Source organism: Mizuhopecten yessoensis, unplaced genomic scaffold, assembly GCF_002113885.1.
Source record: "Mizuhopecten yessoensis strain PY_sf001 unplaced genomic scaffold, ASM211388v2 scaffold9049, whole genome shotgun sequence".
NCBI lineage: Eukaryota > Metazoa > Mollusca > Bivalvia > Pectinida > Pectinidae > Mizuhopecten > Mizuhopecten yessoensis.
Window position 1 is genome coordinate 1,189,968 of NW_018407853.1, and position 17,718 is coordinate 1,207,685.

At 37.1% G+C, this 17,718-nt stretch overlaps 1 protein-coding gene across 1 annotated transcript in view; it reads left to right on the forward strand.

Moving 5' to 3' along the window:
- The window catches only part of LOC110457250 (protein THEM6-like), a 19,040-nt gene extending 2,234 nt beyond the window's left edge, over positions 1 to 16,806 (forward strand). The window contains exons 2-3 of the mRNA XM_021508438.1: positions 15,370 to 15,578; positions 15,985 to 16,806. Of these exons, the coding sequence (XP_021364113.1) occupies positions 15,370 to 15,578; positions 15,985 to 16,215 (440 nt within the window). The 3' untranslated portion in view covers positions 16,216 to 16,806. The remainder of the gene's footprint in view (positions 1 to 15,369; positions 15,579 to 15,984) is intronic.
- Positions 16,807 to 17,718: the final 912 nt, after the last annotated feature.

Consider the following 17,718-nt stretch of genomic DNA (forward strand, 5'->3'; position numbering starts at 1 on the left):
GGGGGGGGGGGGGTGCTATTGGAACGTCTTAAGGAAGTGTTGTCCTTTTTCGGATCGATCAGAAATCCAATATGGCTGCCACAGCAGATTTAAAATCCGATTTAACCTAAACTCGAGGTCTAATTGGCCTAATTAACTTAACTTTTTCAAGGATTTTCAACTCCTGCTTTTTTTCAGTTAATCGAAAAGTAATAAGGCTGACACAGCATCTATTTTACAGTATGATTTCGACATTTAACAGAAACTTAGTATGAAGGATCGACTGCTGGTCCCCATGAAGTGTTGTCATGGCTGCAACGGACGGAACTATTTCCAACTCAATTTCTTATTGGACGATTTAACCTGAAGATCGACTGATTGTCATAAAATATTTTTTAATGTTTTGTGTCTGCATGGAATCCAATATGGTAGCCGAGACCGTTTTTCAAAACCTATTTCAATGACGATCCAATGGGGCAATTTCACTGAAACTTTGAGAGGATGACCTACTGTTGGTCCTGTAAAAGCTATCAGGGCCACATTTTTAAAAATCAAGTTTTACTTGGTCGATTGCATTTTGTTCAAACCTGGTATGAAGGATGCACTTACGGACTTAAAGCAATGTTCTCCGTATACTCAGGAGGTCGTTAAACCCTTAGGTCATTGGTTTTAACTGTCCTCATAACGCGGAATAACTCAAAACAAATTTCATTTTTAGTCGCTGCAATTTTCAAATGCAAAATTTGTGGGTGTTTTTTCTTGCCTATTATCGATTACCTGAAATCAAACACGAATACCAACACAGAAGGTCGGTGATTTACTGATCTTATGATCTGGCACATACAATGTATTCTTTGAAATGGGACAGATTTACATGCTGTCATACTGTTCTCACTGCTTATTATAAAATTGAAACGAATTGATAATACACACTGGATTCATTACGATACAGTGACATCATGTTATGTAAATGGATTGATAATGATAAAGTAACGTCATGATGTGTTATTAGTTATAGGTAAATAATTCCTCCAGGTCTACGGAAGTAAAAAGGGTTTTCGTGTACGAGACATCGAATGTATCTAACATCTGAACATTCTATCTAAATGTGCTCAACTGTAAATGGAGTGTCACGTGCGTGGCATGAAGGTTGATCTGCCCTATACAGCAGATAAGCACGAGTGAGATGAGTATGACCAGTGCGAAGCCGACAGAGGACGACCTCCTCTCTGCGGTCTCTCCGACCGGGCAGGCAAGGTTTACATTTTTAATTGCACTTTAAAAAAAGTCTGATGCTGGTCTCGAGGGACCATACTTGCTGCCATTCACTTTGAATGGCCGATCGTATAATGAGTTTAAAATCTGCATGTTACAGTTTGATATTAGCCTGCCGGAGCTTTGACTTTTAGCTGCTCTGTCAGCATTCTCATTACCTTTTATTCCGTCGTGGCTCGGAATCCATAGAAGAATATTATTTTGCATTCCTTTGAGATTCAAGATAAGCGGAAAGAGAGGTTTTGTATAAGTGCAGATTTGTAAGGACCGATAGACAGTCAGAACAGACTATTTGCCTTTTGATGTAGTCAAAAGCTAAACCGATGGCACACGTTTTCGCGGAGAAAATAGAAAATAGAAATGGTGAGCAGAACAACATGCTAGCTGTTGCTACATTTTACCATCTTTGGAACCATCCTTGTAAAGCTGTGTGTGAGCAGGGAACCTCGAAATACACTCCCGGAAGGAGGTTGTGTGTTCTTCGGGCAGTGCACTTGATTTTTTCAACTCATACAATGTAAAATTAGCATCAGGTGTTTGTATAGTCCAAGGTTGAGCATCCGGTATGTTGTGTTCAGCTATGTTATTCAAATTGATGTTTAGCTCCTGCAGGTTCGTGTGATACGTTTAAGTTTTCTGGGTTGAAGACTGGGTTAAAGGAGTGACGTTGTTTTTATTTGAGTTTAGTTTGGCAGCAAACTGTAAAGAAAGCTTGTTTTTTCAGTCACAACGAAATGGTACTTTCGCTCCTCCGTAAAGGCTTTCTACTGGCGTTGTTCGAAAAACCACGAAGTGCTAGACGAAGCCCCTGTTTATGGATTGGATCAAACATTTGCAGTCAACAAATGCGTGCCGATCCCTATACCATTGAACCATAATCGAGTTTCGATGGGAAAATAATCTGTAAAGTCGCAAAAGCATGAGGACTTGTAGGTTTAGCGCCTTTTAACACTTATCTGTCAGATGCTTTATATGTGAAATGAAGGAGAGTTGAGAATCAAATGTTAGTCCTAGAATTCGGTTTGCTCAACAACTAGGATTACATTGTATAATGCTATGAAGTGTACTTGGGTCATTGTGTGGTTATCATTTTTGACAGAAGCGCATGCACACAGTTTTAGAATTTGGTAAATCAAGGTGTTTTCGTCTGTAATTTGTTGTGACATCATGATGTGTCATAAGATTGATAATGATACAGTGACGTCATTATTCGTCATTTGAATGATAATGATAAGAGACATGATGTATTTTTCTTATTGGTTATTGATAATTGTAATAGGTCAGAACAAAAACCTTAAAATGGTAGTTGTTATCCCCTGCTTGACGTTCATCATTTAGGGTTATCGCAATGTTCAACTGGTTACCCCGTTGTCAGTAAAATATGACCGGGTCGCATATTGTGTTGGATGTCTTAGGCATGGCATTCCAGTGCGGTAGCACTCTTAAGTCGGCCCAGATCCGTGCTTCCGCAAGAACGCAATTACACAAACACATTGCCCCCAGCTGACAAATAACATTCATACATACATAACACACAGATGTATGTTCTTAAATGACTCTAGCTGTTCATTAAACCGTTACCCGACCCCAAAAACCCACCCCGCATCCCAAACAAAATATAGAAAAATACAGCAGTATTATCAATACACTAACAACTTGAGTTCATCGTAACTGTACAACTTGTGGTAAGGTCTTCGAAGCATTTCGGTTGGTAATCGTTTGATGAAGAGAGATTTGTAACTCCGCTATAGAGATTCCACAGTTTATATGGGGGGGGGGGGGGGGGGGGGTTCGTTGATAAATCACCAAGGAGATTGTTTTAGGAAAAAAGATGAAATCGTGTCACGAGAAACCTATTTAGGCCATACTGATTTGTTAACTGATTTCAAAAGGGACTGTCATCAGGCTTATGTGTTTGTGTTTCGCAGGTGTTATCGATTTATCCTCCTTATATCACTTATAAACACGAGAACCGCCAGCGGAACATACTGCACCTGTCACCATTAATATTGCTTACGTGTGAAACAGCCTTCAACTTTGAGGATTTGATTACTCAAGAACTGGGTTTAAAGCACGAATGCCTTACATGGTTATGTGCGTGTAGCATGTTTACGGGTCATCATGATCAATACACCAGAGAAATTAGTGTTCACTAAAATACCGTCACTTCATACCTTAGTCTTTGGGGCTAAATAACTTGGATGAACAAGAACACACGCATTATACTCTTCTATTAAACAGAGCAATTAAAAATAGCTGTGAACACTTCTTCGTTCCAGGAGAACACGACATAGCCATGAGCTTTCTTACAGACACATCACTCTTTTCTCTACAATCTGTATCGCAAACGATCTTATCCTTAAGATATACGCAAATAAACAAACAGCTAATCTGTCACGTCTTTAACGTTTATATTGATAATAAAATGGAAATAGAAAAAAGGAAGAGGAACATGCACTCTACGAAATAATCAATCACGTTTATCTGGCCACCCTCTATGTCTAGAGACGTCATCACTAATGGAGGGTAGGATGAAGAGGAGGAATGCATCTCACTAACATAGCTTCAGTAACGACCACATTATGCTTCAGAAATACGCTCCGTGCAATTTATAATTATGATAGGTTTTTTAACATTGACATTTGAATTTTTGATAATGGTTGCTTCACGAATGCATAAAATTCCAAAAAAAATATATTTTCTGTAATAACATTTTATGAATATACAAAAAAGATGTTTTTTTTGTGGAGGAAAAAAACTATTTTGCCTCATTTGTCACATTGACCTTCAGGCATGGACTGGGGAAATACTTCATGAATATTTTCCATAAAAGTTTGACCCTTGACCTCGATTTTAGACATTGACCTTGGAGCTGGGTAGTAAACCCATTATGTCGCAAAAGCTGGTACATCAATGAATAAAGACATTCAAGATAAAAAGTGCTAAGTAATCTTCCACAAGACTGTACGCTTTATTTTCGGATATTGAGCTATGATCGTTGGCTATTTTATTACAGTGAGTGACATTTTAATTGGCTGGAACTATTTTATGTGAAATGTAAATAACACTATCTCTCTTCAACTGGTGTCATTTCAGAACAGGTTCTATGTGTGAAACTTTAGGACAGTTAGATGTTGACAGTTAGATGTTGACAGTTTGTTGTTGACAGGTTGATGTTGACAGTTTGATGTTGACAGTTATATGTTGACAGTTAGATGTTGACAGTTTCATGTTGACAGTTAGATGTTGACAGTTTCATGTTGACAGTTAGATGTTGACAGTTTGATGTGGACAGTTAGATGTTGACAGATTGTTGTTGACAGTTTGTTGTTGACAGTTAGATGTTGACAGTTTGATGTGGACAGTTAGATGTTGACAGATTGTTGTTGACAGTTTGTTGTTGACAGGTTGATGTTGACAGTTTGATGTTGACAGTGTGATGTTGACAGTTATATGTTGACAGTTTGATGTTGACAGTTATATGTTGACAGTTAGATGTTGACAGTTAGATGTTGACACTTTGTTGTTGACAGTTCGATGTTGACAGTTTGATGTTGACAGTTTTATGTTGACAGTTAGATGTTGACAGTTAGATGTTGACGGTTTGTTGTTGACAGTTTGATGTTGACAGTTAGATGTTGACAGTTAGATGTTGACATTTTGATGTTGACAGTTAGATGTTGACAGTTAGATGGTGACAGTTTGATGTTGACAGTTAGATGTTTACAGTTTGTTGTTGACAGTTTGATGTTGAAAGTTTGATGTTGACAGTTAGATGTTGACAGTTAGATGGTGACAGTTTGATGTTGACAGTTAGATGTTTACAGTTTGTTGTTGACAGTTTGATGTTGAAAGTTTGATGTTGACAGTTTGATGTTGAAAGTTAGATGTTGACAGTTTGATGTTGACATTTAGATGTTGACAGTTTGATGTTGACATTTAGATGTTGACAGTTTGATGTTGACAGTTAGATGTTGACAGTTAGATGGTGACAGTTTGATGTTGACAGTTAGATGTTTACAGTTTGTTGTTGACAGTTTGATGTTGAAAGTTTGATGTTGACAGTTAGATGTTGACAGTTAGATGTTGATAGTTTGTTGTTGACAGTTTGATGTTGACAGTGTGATGTTGACAGTTATATGTTGACAGTTTGATGTTGACAGTTAGATGTTGACAGTTTGATGTGGACAGTTAGATGTTGACAGATTGTTGTTGACAGTTTGTTGTTGACAGTTAGATGTTGACAGTTTGATGTTGACATTTAGATGTTGACAGTTTGATGTTGACAGTGTGATGTTGACAGTTATATGTTGACAGTTTGATGTTGACAGTTATATGTTGACAGTTAGATGTTGACAGTTTCATGTTGACAGTTAGATGTTGACAGTTTGATGTTGACATTTAGATGTTGACAGTTTGATGTTGACATTTAGATGTTGACAGTTTGATGTTGACATTTAGATGTTGACAGTTTGATGTTGACAGTGTGATGTTGACAGTTATATGTTGACAGTTAGATGTTGACAGTTTCATGTTGACAGTTAGATGTTGACAGTTTCATGTTGACAGTTAGATGTTGACAGTTTGTTGTTGCCAGTTTGATGTTGACAGTTTGATGTTGACAGTTTTATGTTGACAGTTAGATGTTGACAGTTTCATGTTGACAGTTAGATGTTGACAGTTTCATGTTGACAGTTAGATGTTGACAGTTTCATGTTGACAGTTAGATGTTGACAGTTTCATGTTGACAGTTAGATGTTGACAGTTTCATGTTGACAGTTAGATGTTGACAGTTTGTTGTTGACAGTTTGCTGTTGACAGTTAGATGTTGACAGTTTGTTGTTGACAGCTTGATGTTGACAGTTAGATGTTGACAGTTTGTTGTTGCCAGTTTGATGTTGACAGTTTGATGTTGAAAGTTTGATGTTGACAGTTTGATGTTGAAAGTTAGATGTTGACAGTTTGATGTTGACAGTTTGATGTTGACAGTTTGATGTTGACAGTTTGTTGCAGGACAAAATCAGGATACAACAAGCATTGTTCTGTTTGTGTATTCTTGTATAATCTCATCTGAAAGGTTAATTAGAAGGATGTGATAAGCTGAACCCATACAAATTAAGGTGTTTAACACACATCCCCTTCTTTTTTTGTAGTGTAGTTTAATTACCTGTATCTATCACCAACACTTTGACGGGTGTAATCACCTGTATCTATCACCAACACTTTGACAGGTGTCATCACCTGTTTCTATCCCCAACACTTTGACAGGTGTCATCACCTGTTTCTATCAACAACACTTTGACAGGTGGCATCACCTGTATCTTTAACCAACACTTTGACAGGTGTAATCACCTGTATCTACCACCAACACTTTGACAGGTGTAATCACCTGTATCTATCATTAACACGTTGACAGGTGTAATCACCTGTATCTACCCCTGTGCGCATGTTAATTACGTTCATCTTACGAACAACAATGCCACTAACGTTATTACAAATCTTACACGATCTATGTGGCATCTATTCAGGTCCATACTTCAATGATCGCATATTAGGTTTGTTATTGGTCCCTTTGTACTCCACCTGTCATTAAACACCCGTAAAGACACTTTGACGGGTGTAATCACCTGTATCTATCACCAACCCTTTGACAGGTGTAATCACCTGTATCTATTACTAACACTTTGACAGATGCAATCATCTCTATCTATCACCAACACTTTGACAGGTGTAATCCCCTGTATCTATCACCAACACTTTGACAGGGGTAATCACCTGTATCTATTACTAACACTTTGACAGATGTAATCATCTATATCTATCACCAACACTTTGACAGGTGTAATCTCCTGTATCTATCACCAACACTTTGACAGGGGTAATCACCTGTATCTATTACTAACACTTTGACAGATGTAATCATCTCTATCTATCACCAACACTTTGACAGGTGTAATCTCCTGTATCTATCACCAACACTTTGACAGGTGTAATCCCCTGTATCTATCACCAACACTTTGACAGGTGTCATCGCCTGTATCTTTAACCAACGCTTTGACAGGTGTAATCACCTGTATCTATTACTAACACTTTGACAGATGCAATCATCTCTATCTATCACCAACACTTTGACAGGTGTAATCGCCTGTATCTATCACCAACACTTTGACAGGGGTAATCACCTGTATCTATTACTAACACTTTGACAGATGTAATCATCTCTATCTATCACCAACACTTTGACAGGTGTAATCACCTGTATCTATTACTAACACTTTGACAGATGCAATCATCTCTATCTATCACCAACACTTTGACAGGAGCAATCACCTGTATCTATCATCAACACGTTGACAGGAGTAATCACCTGTATCTACCCCTGTGTGTATGTTAATTACGTTCATCTTACGAACAACAATGCCACTAACGTTATTACAAATCTTACACGATCTATGTGGCATCTATTCAGGTCCATACTTCAATGATCGCATATTAGGTTTGTTATTGGTCCCTTTGTACTCCACCTGTCATTAAACACCCGTAAAGACACTTTGACGGGTGTAATCACCTGTATCTATCACCAACACTTTGACAGATGTCATCACCTGTATCTTTAACCAACACTTTGACAGGTGTAATCACCTGTATCTATCATCAACACGTTGACAGGTGTAATCACCTGTATCTACCCCTGTGTGTATGTTAATTACGTTCATCTTACGAACAACAATGCCACTAACGTTATTACAAATCTTACACGATCTATGTGGCATCAATTCAGGTTCATACTTCAATGATCGGATATTAGGTTTGTTATTGGTCCCTTTGTACTCCACCTGTCATTAAACACCCGTAAAGACACTAAAGTGTGACGGATTATTTCACCAAATAAATTTCAGACAAAGATTAACCTAATATTTAATAAGTATTCCTATCCATATCTATAGAAAATGTATATTCAATGAAAAAGCACATATTTGACAATTAAAAGGATCGTAAGTTAGTTACTATGGTTTCTGGCTGGCTGACACATTTACAATTTCAATGGTCAATCGGGGATTTCATTTCGAGTTGGCATTGCGTTCAATCACTTCAGTGATGTTGTCCTAAAACCCTTAATCGAAACGAAAAGTCATTTCCTAAAACGGCGTCGTTCATAGTTATAATGCAGATGTAAAAACGCAAAGAATCAAGATATGTTTTAAATTCAGATTACTATGAGTGAAATATCATTCCGACGCTTCCATTTTTAATATCAGCTTTTATTCCTGATGGTTGATATTCCAATGGTATTTGAAATTAATATCCATACAACTAAATAGTGTTCGTTGATGGCAAACAGAATATCAACCGTAACCATGGCGACATACTGTAGCTGATATCTTTGGACTCTCTCCGCATTAATGGATCACTTGGCCCTTGTTTCCGACATATTCTAAAGGCATGTCCGTTTACATACAGACGGAAAACGGTCCCAGTTCACGAGGAGTTTGTTTTGATTCAAGTACAGGCTTTATATAGATCGTACACAAAGCCGGATACCGTTGGGGAAGTCGAGTATTAAGAAGCGTGCGCACAATATCAAGGCAGAAGGTCGAAGTTGAAACGCTTATTGTTACAAATATCTGTAGCACTCCCAACAAAACCACTGGTGTTAGTCCATAGAAACATATCTCGAAAATGTTTCTTCTATTAGATATGTTTGACCCCTTACACTACCATATCAAATTCGTTCTCTTATTATGAGAGCTTTCTTTTCCAAGGAAGGCATTTTAAGGCGAATGGCGATATAAATGCATGGTTATAAATTAGTTTTGAGCAAATATTGCGAAAAGCACAACAAGGACCAAAAGAAATATACTGATGATGAAGTTGTGAGGTTAATTTAGATCTTGGTTGAATGTATTTGTTGAGTTTAGCTAAAATATTTTCCAGCAGACTGTACGAATTCCTGTTTGAACAAACTATGTCCTTCTTCTGGCAAAATTGTTTTTGTTTTCACACGAGCTTATATGGACTGGTAACAAAAACCTAGCTGGGGACATGAATGGCAAACCAAGCCTTTGTCAGAGGGTGATGCGGTTCTCTGGGGACATGAATGGCAAACCAAGCCTTTGTCAGAGGGTGCTGCGGTTCTCTGGGGACATGAATGGCAAACCGAGCCTTTGTCAGAGGGTGATGTGGTTCTCTGGGGACATGAATGGCAAACCAAGCTTTTGTCAGAGGGTGATGTGGTTATCTGGGAACATGACCGGCAAACAAGGGACATGAATGGCAAACCAAGCCTTTGTCAGAGGGTGATGTGGTTCTCTGGGGACATGAATGGCAAACCAAGCCTTTGCCAGAAGGTGATGAGGTTCTCTGGGGACATGAATGGCAAACCAAGCTTTTGTCAAAGGGTGATGTGGTTATCTGGGAACATGACCGGCAAACAAGGGACATGAATGGCAAACCAAGCCTTTGTCAGAGGGTGATGTGCTTCTCTGGGGACATGCATGGTAAACCAAGCCTTTGTCAGAGGGTGCTGTGGTTCTCTTGGGACATGACTGGCAAACCAAGCCTTTGTCAGAGGGTGATGTGGTTCTCTGGGCACATGACTGGCAAACCAAGCCTTTGCCAGAGGGTGATGTGGTTCTCTGGGGACATGAATGGCAAACCAAGCCTTTGCCAGAAGGTGATGAGGTTCTCTGGGGACATGAATGGCAAACCAAGCCTTTGCCAGAGGGTGATGTGGTTCTCTGGGAACATGAGTGGCAAACCAAGCCTTTGTCAGAGGGTGTTGTGGTTCTCTTGGGACATGACTGGCAAACCAAGCCTTTGTCAGAGGGTGATGTGGTTCTCTGGGAACATGACTGGCAAACCAAGCCTTTGCCAGAGGGTGATGTGGTTATCTGGGGACATGACTGGCAAACAAAGCCTTTGACAACGTTTAAACCTGTTTCAGCTATTACGAATGTCAGGGAAAAGGTTCGTTGTCAAGTCTGGCAAAGGATATGTGAATAAGCGTGCTGTTACACAAGTACAGATTGATTTAAGATTACCACAAACAAACAAAAGTTTTATTATTGGGTCGTGGTGACTACGCATCGACTTTGTCAAGTCATTATACATTTTCTATATTTCTAACATAACTTACTACTTCTTGGGGAGAGAAATTCATTTGAGGAGCCGTTTATAATATTTGTCCCTTTTCTTTGTAAAACGTAATTCTAACTGAGTATGGAGTGTTGAATGCAGGAGATGTATCTCTTCACTACTGGCCAAAGGGAAGTAAGTATAACTATAATTAAGTAAATTCAGGCAGCGAAATGAATACTAAAAAAGAAAGAAACCCCCAGGGTCCGTGTGTATGATTATGTATACAGACAATGGGGGCTGGCAATCTGTTCCATACTCCTGTTGGGACAATGTATGGTTTTAAGAGGTCAAAATGAGTAACAATAAAAAAAGGAAAAGGAACACAAACGTGAAACTTCCTTTGTCTGAATAATGCAAAATCCTACTACACTATGTATGGGGTGGTGCACGTGGTTATCTTTTTTTTCACGTCTCGTCATTTTGTTTGGATTGTCCTTGTGTATTGACAAAATGATCTATTTTGTCCTCTGTACTTAAAAAGTTATATATGTTTCCCCTAAATCTCTTGTATACAAACAATAAACGCCTGTCGTTGTATAATATTGTGAATCGATTGATTGAGTTTAACATATAAATGGTGCTAGAGGTAAGTCCTGATTTTGGTTTGTTTCTTTGACAGTTGACTTTTTATCTCCTGAGCACAGTTTTAAGGTGGGTCCGGATTGAGGAGCCCTGGGTTCTCTCCTTATACAGAACAGGCCGTCATCGGAGGCATTTTGTCTGTTCTTTCGTTTATTATTTGCAAAAAAAAAAATGTGTTTTGATCACTTTTAATGAAGATAAGGTAACAAATTAATTTGTTCCATAATTTCCTAAAGCATCTAAACCAGTGAAGGAGCCTCGTCTGCCAGTATCTACCCAATTTTGTAAAGTCTTTCAAATCCTAGTTAATGTACTTGGCAGAATGTGAACACCCCAACTGGATGCAAGCTATCATTTTCAACTAATTCAAAATCGATACTCTAATGACATTTATCCTTCTTTCATTCGTCTTTCATTCTTGTCAATTATTGCAGGTTCTTTTTCAAACACAATGTACACTGTATACCCTTGCATGTAAATAATAGGCTTCTTGGTCAAAACTTTCCCCAATCAATTAATACATTATACATGAAACACATTTGTTTTCACTTTAGTTTATGTTTTCGTCCATGCTTTTATGCTTTTTTCTGTACTCACTAAGAATCAAACAAATTAACTCCCAGATATAGGAATACTTATTCGAAATTTAATATTAAAATTTTCATTTAAAAAAAATGTTTTATATTGTTTACAGCGCATTAAGTATTTATAACCACGTCATTTTCAAATTTCAGTCTATTTCTTGATTTCCAAATATACCATTTTGTTGTAAGTATCATTAAATTGATAACTAGGTTTACATTTATGTTTCGGTTTAACATCCGAACATTATATTTGTTTCGGAAAGTTCATAAACCAGTTGTGATGGAATGATACTGTCAATATCTTTGTGTATATATGGTATAATTAATTTCCATATTCCTTTAGTGAAGTTGCATCTATAAAACAAACGTTATTGTGTCTCGAAGTCGTAATGACATAAGTAACATTTTCCATTTGAAAGTTGCATCTTCATTAGCTTAAAAGTAGTTGAAACTATGTTGTGTAGATTTGCATTGGAAATCTATACATTTTCTTTGAGCAATAAGATGAGCGTACTCTTTTCAATATGCTTCCCAATTGCATATTTCATTTCCATAAAGTGTTTCCCAATCTTTGTACGCGTTTGGTTGGTATTCTTTATCTAGTATTATCTCCATCACTAACATATTTTTGAAGTTTGCGAGATCCTTTTTTCTTATTGATGTAGTTTTTGTAGTAGTGCTACTGATGAAATAAAGCTATTGTTAGTTTCATCCCAAATCTCTTATATTTAACAATGCCTGATTTCATCCATTTCCTGACAAATAGTGGGTTCCCTTTAAAAATAATGCTATTACATACTAGGATTTGATTTTCTATTTCTACTTTTTCAGATGCCTTTGATATGCTCTTTAATACATATTGCCAATCATATAGCTATAACTTATAGAAATCTGGTATTCTACTTAAATCTAGTGATTTTGTGCTGCTACATTTGCAGGAGAAAAAAATCATACCAAATTTTTCATCATGCTTTTGCATTGTATCTAATATCTGCCCAGAGCATGCCAGGTTAGTTGCTCTGTGTTGATTAGTTTATACATGTTTTAATACTTTGTTGCCTACATAGCATATCCCTATCAGTCATGTTAGGACCGCCTTCAGATTTGTCTGATAGCATGTTTCTTTGGATACTTTGTTTACATTGCTTTTCCAAAGAAAGAAGTAAACTAATTTGTTATTAACTGTTTGTGTTTATTTGGTATTGATATTTCAGCTGTCTCAAATGTTAGTGTAGATAGTATAAAGGTTTTAATAAGTATTTTTTCCTTGCAAAGAATGGTTGCGTTTTCCCCATAAAGCAATCAGTGGTTTTATTCTATGTATTTTAGTTTCCCATAGTGAGTCTTGATCAGTACTGTAACCATGAGGTATTCCTAAGGTTTTTTTTGTACCCATATTAAATTTGGTGTCTTTATTTCCAAATACCTATTACATACCTTTTGTTTTCTGGTGATTAAGTTTTGCTCCAGATGGTTTTTTTATACTTGCTAAGGGTTTCAAAAAAATCAGTTATACTGTTTTCTGTGCCTGCAAATAATTTGAAAAATCTTTAAAAACATGCTTATTTTAGCTTCAATGTTATCATAATTTGGACATGGAATATAATAATGCCAGATAAATTTTTATTTGAACGTGCATAATATAGATCAGAGGGGTGAGCGGACTGCCCTGTTTTACAGAACGACTGACTTTATAAATTGTGATAGAAACCTAATTGTTAGTAATTGACTGTGTGAGTTAATGTATGTCATTTAAATCCATTGAATAAGCTGATCTCCGATACCAAACTTTTCAAGCAAATGCGTACCCATTTTCATTCCTCTCGATCAAAAGCTTTTTGCTGGTCTATACAAATTGTCCCACCCCATTCTTTCTAGGTTCGAGTATGCTTTGATATCCTTCATAAGTCGTATACTTTCTTCAATATTTCATCTTTTAACAACGCCTTTTTGGTCTGGATGTATAATGTGTGGTGAAAAAGTTTTAACTCTCTCCACTATTATTTTTGTAATGATCTTATAGACATTGTTTAGTAGGATAATTGAAAGCCAATTTGTTTTTTCCTCGCATTCTCCTCGTTTGTGCATCAAATGTATATAAAACAATGATGCCTCTGTTCTGGCTATATATGTTAATTCATTTGTTTGAAATATATATGTTATCTCTTCTGTTGGTTCATTTGTATCAGGTACCAGTACTTTTTGTAGAGCTCTGAAGAATACAATCGGCACCTGGTGCTTTGTTACTTTTCAATTGCAACTTTTAGTTCTTTTTCTGCAGGTAGTTGATCACCATTTCTTTCTGAATATCATTCAACATTATAACATTTTCTAATAGTCCATTTGCTTCTAATTCGTTTATCCCCTCTGTCGTAAATAATTAATTGTAAAAGCCTATCTGTGCCTTTAATATATCTTCAATTTTATATTTATACATGTATATTCCATCCTTACTTATAATGGGCGTCCATGTTTTATTTTTCCCTCCAGATTTTTCAAGCCCGAATATAACACTTCCAGTTTTGTTTTCAATGTTATTTAATCTGTTTTATTCTGAAACGTTTTGGTCTGGCGCTCTTTTTCCAACCTTTTATTTGTTTTTCACTTGTATATAATATTTTCCTCGTTGAGTTGCAGATATCTTTAATTTCAACTTTCGTAAGTCCTGATCTTAATCTAACTGATTACGTAGATACTATTAGTTACACGGATTTATTACCCCTTTGAGTCTTTTATGATAAAAACAAAGAAAAAGGCACAGTACTTCATTTTGTTTCGTTTTATCAAATTCCTTGAACTGTTCTTCCTGATTCTTTTCTTTTAAATACGTCCTCATCATGTTTGCCGCTCGTCTGTTCGACTTTTGTGTGTTTTGTGGCACATCGTTAGCCCTTTTTGCGAAGCGAAACGTTTGCCATTTTGTAAACAGCGAAGCAGACGGCGAATACGAGTTGTCTGCCGTTGCCCGGCCGCAAGATATAAAGACCCGTGACCCGTATACCCCCTGTAAAAGCACGTGATTCCAACGTATTACTGATGAGAATCACGTGACAGGACCGTATACCCCCTGAGATTTACGAATGCGGTTTGGTACACTTTAGTTTTTAACCAATCAGATTCCTTGATCTCTCAAAGGGGTTATAAAGCATAATGACAAATTATTATCATATATAAATAAACATACAGGTCAGCATCCCCTTACCCTCACAGCCTTAACAGTGATTTATATTGGACATAAAATGCATGATAATAACTTTTAGCAATGGTGGGCTTGACAACAACAAAATCGTGCTCCCGAAAATACCGAAACATACAAAAGCTCTAAAATGATATCATTTATTTTAAATGTCATCTCGGTTTCTTCAAAACATTGATCTTTAATTCAACAGTGTAATTTGTACGTTTTGTATTGACTATAAGTATATGGTCCCTGTTCACTAACAAAGTGGTATTTAGTGCTCCTGTGTGTTAACAATGTGGTATATTATATTCTTTTTGTCCTTGTGTCGTGATAATGTGATATACAATCGACTGTCTGGTACAGTATTGTATCCTTGTGTCGTGTTAATGTGATATACAATCGACTTTCTAGTACAGTATTGTATCCTTGTGTCGTGATAATGTGATATACAATCAACTGTCTAGTACAGTATTGTATCCTTGTGTCGTGATAATGTGATATACAATCGACTGTCTAGTAAAGTATTGTATCCTTGTGTATTCAAAAAATAATATATATATTGTCCACGTGTATTAAATACGAAGTGCATTTTTCTGTTTTAATTTATTCTAATACCTGGTAATTTTACAGGTATCGTCCTTACGACAGACCTAGACGCCATGTTCCACATGAACAACGCCAGGTATTTGCGTGAATGTGATCTGGCACAAACGAAGTTATGGTTGGAAAGTCATGTGGTCGAGACGATAGGTCAAAGGTTTCAGGTCACAAATGCTGCCTCCAACATCCGCTTCAGAAGGTCACTGGAGTTTCTCACACGATATCAAATTATCTCTCGGGTAAACATTTTTCTTACGACACCATAATGCTTCATAGATTATTAAATCGGTAGATGTACAAACATCATTGTAGTTTTAGTTTGTTGGGATTTTTTGTGCTTATGAATTGTATCATTGGTACAATTGAATTTGGCACATGAACCAAAGACGATATATAACAGAGATTGGCATCTCACGCAGATATCGCAAAAACACGCATGATCATATTGTTCAGGCAGCGAGAATTAGAAAAACAATTATGAATTACAATTAATTATGTGTACTATAACTCACCTAGCCTTCAATTCGTTTATTCACTAGGTTTTCAATTGACAATTGAAGATCCATTACCATGGCTGTTTTTATAGTTCTTGAGAAACTGGATATGTAATGTGGTATCAGCTTAAACTCTACTATTTCATTTCAGTTTCTCCACTGGGACGAGAAGGCTTTTTATATTGAGCAACAGTTCGTTCGTCTGTCTGACGGGTTTGTGTGTGCGGTGAACATATGTAAGCAGGCTACTATAGGATGTACTCCCAGCAGCATGATCAAACGTGTTGACGAACACCTAATCTCGCCTCCTATGACTGAAGAGCTTAGGGCACTATTTGCTACCTGGAAACTCTCGAGTGAACGTCTGAGAAAGTCGTCATGATGCCATGGAAATTAGTTATATATTTTCTTTGAAAATAGTGGAGATCAGTTTTTCCTCATGATTCCTATCCCCTTAAAATGCCTGATAATTATAGTTTACGCTTGAAATACGATTGATATTTTGTAAAATTTCATAATAAACTGACCGACCAACTTATTTTGAAAATTACCATCCAGAACAAATTCTCGTGATTTTCGTGTGACGTCATAATTAACTGATTAACTGCAAAGTTGTTTGACACGAAATCGAACACACCAGAATTGGTTTTACCCAATTCGAGAAGGCATAGTTGGTTTACATCAAAACAGGTGACGTGTAATTGCTAAATTTGAATTAAAGAAATCAATCATTGAAACATTCGAATCGTCGATAATACAGCAGGTTCCGGTTATTGGTTTTGTGTTCTCAATAAAATATCTCAAAACCCCGAATTATACATCCCACCTCAAAGGGTTTTTATACGAGGATTTACTTAATAAAAATCTTCATTTATAGGGCTCTGCTCTTGATCTGTGGCTTTTCGATATCGAGTGCTCAATTACAAAAAATACAGTTAAAACATATTCTGAACTGTTGCAATACCTTATGATATAAAAGAATCCCAGTGATATATATATGTACGCTTTTATAGTTTTGCTATCAGTTTTACCATAAACTTAAAATATCACATGTGATTTAGTCATGCCGGTTTTTTTTCTTGTCAATGTTACCTTTGGCACGCATATTTACACAACGTAAACTACAGATTACGTCTATGTCAAAAGTGTATGACGCCATCATCTGTTTAGTCATTGTGACACTTGACACCCGCTTAGTAAATATCGACAACAATTAATAAGGAAATACTCTTTAATACACTCTTCATCTTGAGACACCACAGACTCCATGAAAGCTAGGTCCACGTCCCAAGGTTGGGTACTTTGTGGTCCTCTGTACGTAAATGATCATTACGGGGGTCGGGGCCAACCTGTTTCTGTCTCGTATATTCCGGAGGGCGGTGGTTCAGGGTCAGGACGAGTAAAATCTTACGGGTATACTTTTCTGTGTATCCATGGAGTAGTTCAAGGAAGTCTCGGAGGTGCGACTGATTTTATCCAAGAAATATAGCAAGTTGGTTCCTAGGGTACCAGAAGTGCAACGTCTTCGTCTTCATTCCAAATCCATTAAGATGCCGGAAATGTCAGAAGTACGGTCATCATGAAAAACGATGAAGGCAGAAGACCGTTTCCAGTATTGTGGTTCGTGAGGGTCATCAGCACCAGACTGACTGTGCTATTGCCGACATGCATTGTGTGAATTGTGAGGGAAAGCATGCTGCTTCGTCTCGAGACTGTCCTGCCCAAAGTAGCGAAAGAGAGATATTTCAGCTTTGAAGTATACCCGGAATGTCTTCTTTCCTGAGGCTAGGAGGATAGTGAGAGTACAGCCATAGCTGCATCTCACTAAGTCCGGTCGCCGGTTGACAATGTCACGGTTTTGCCGTACCGATTCAAATTACTGTAA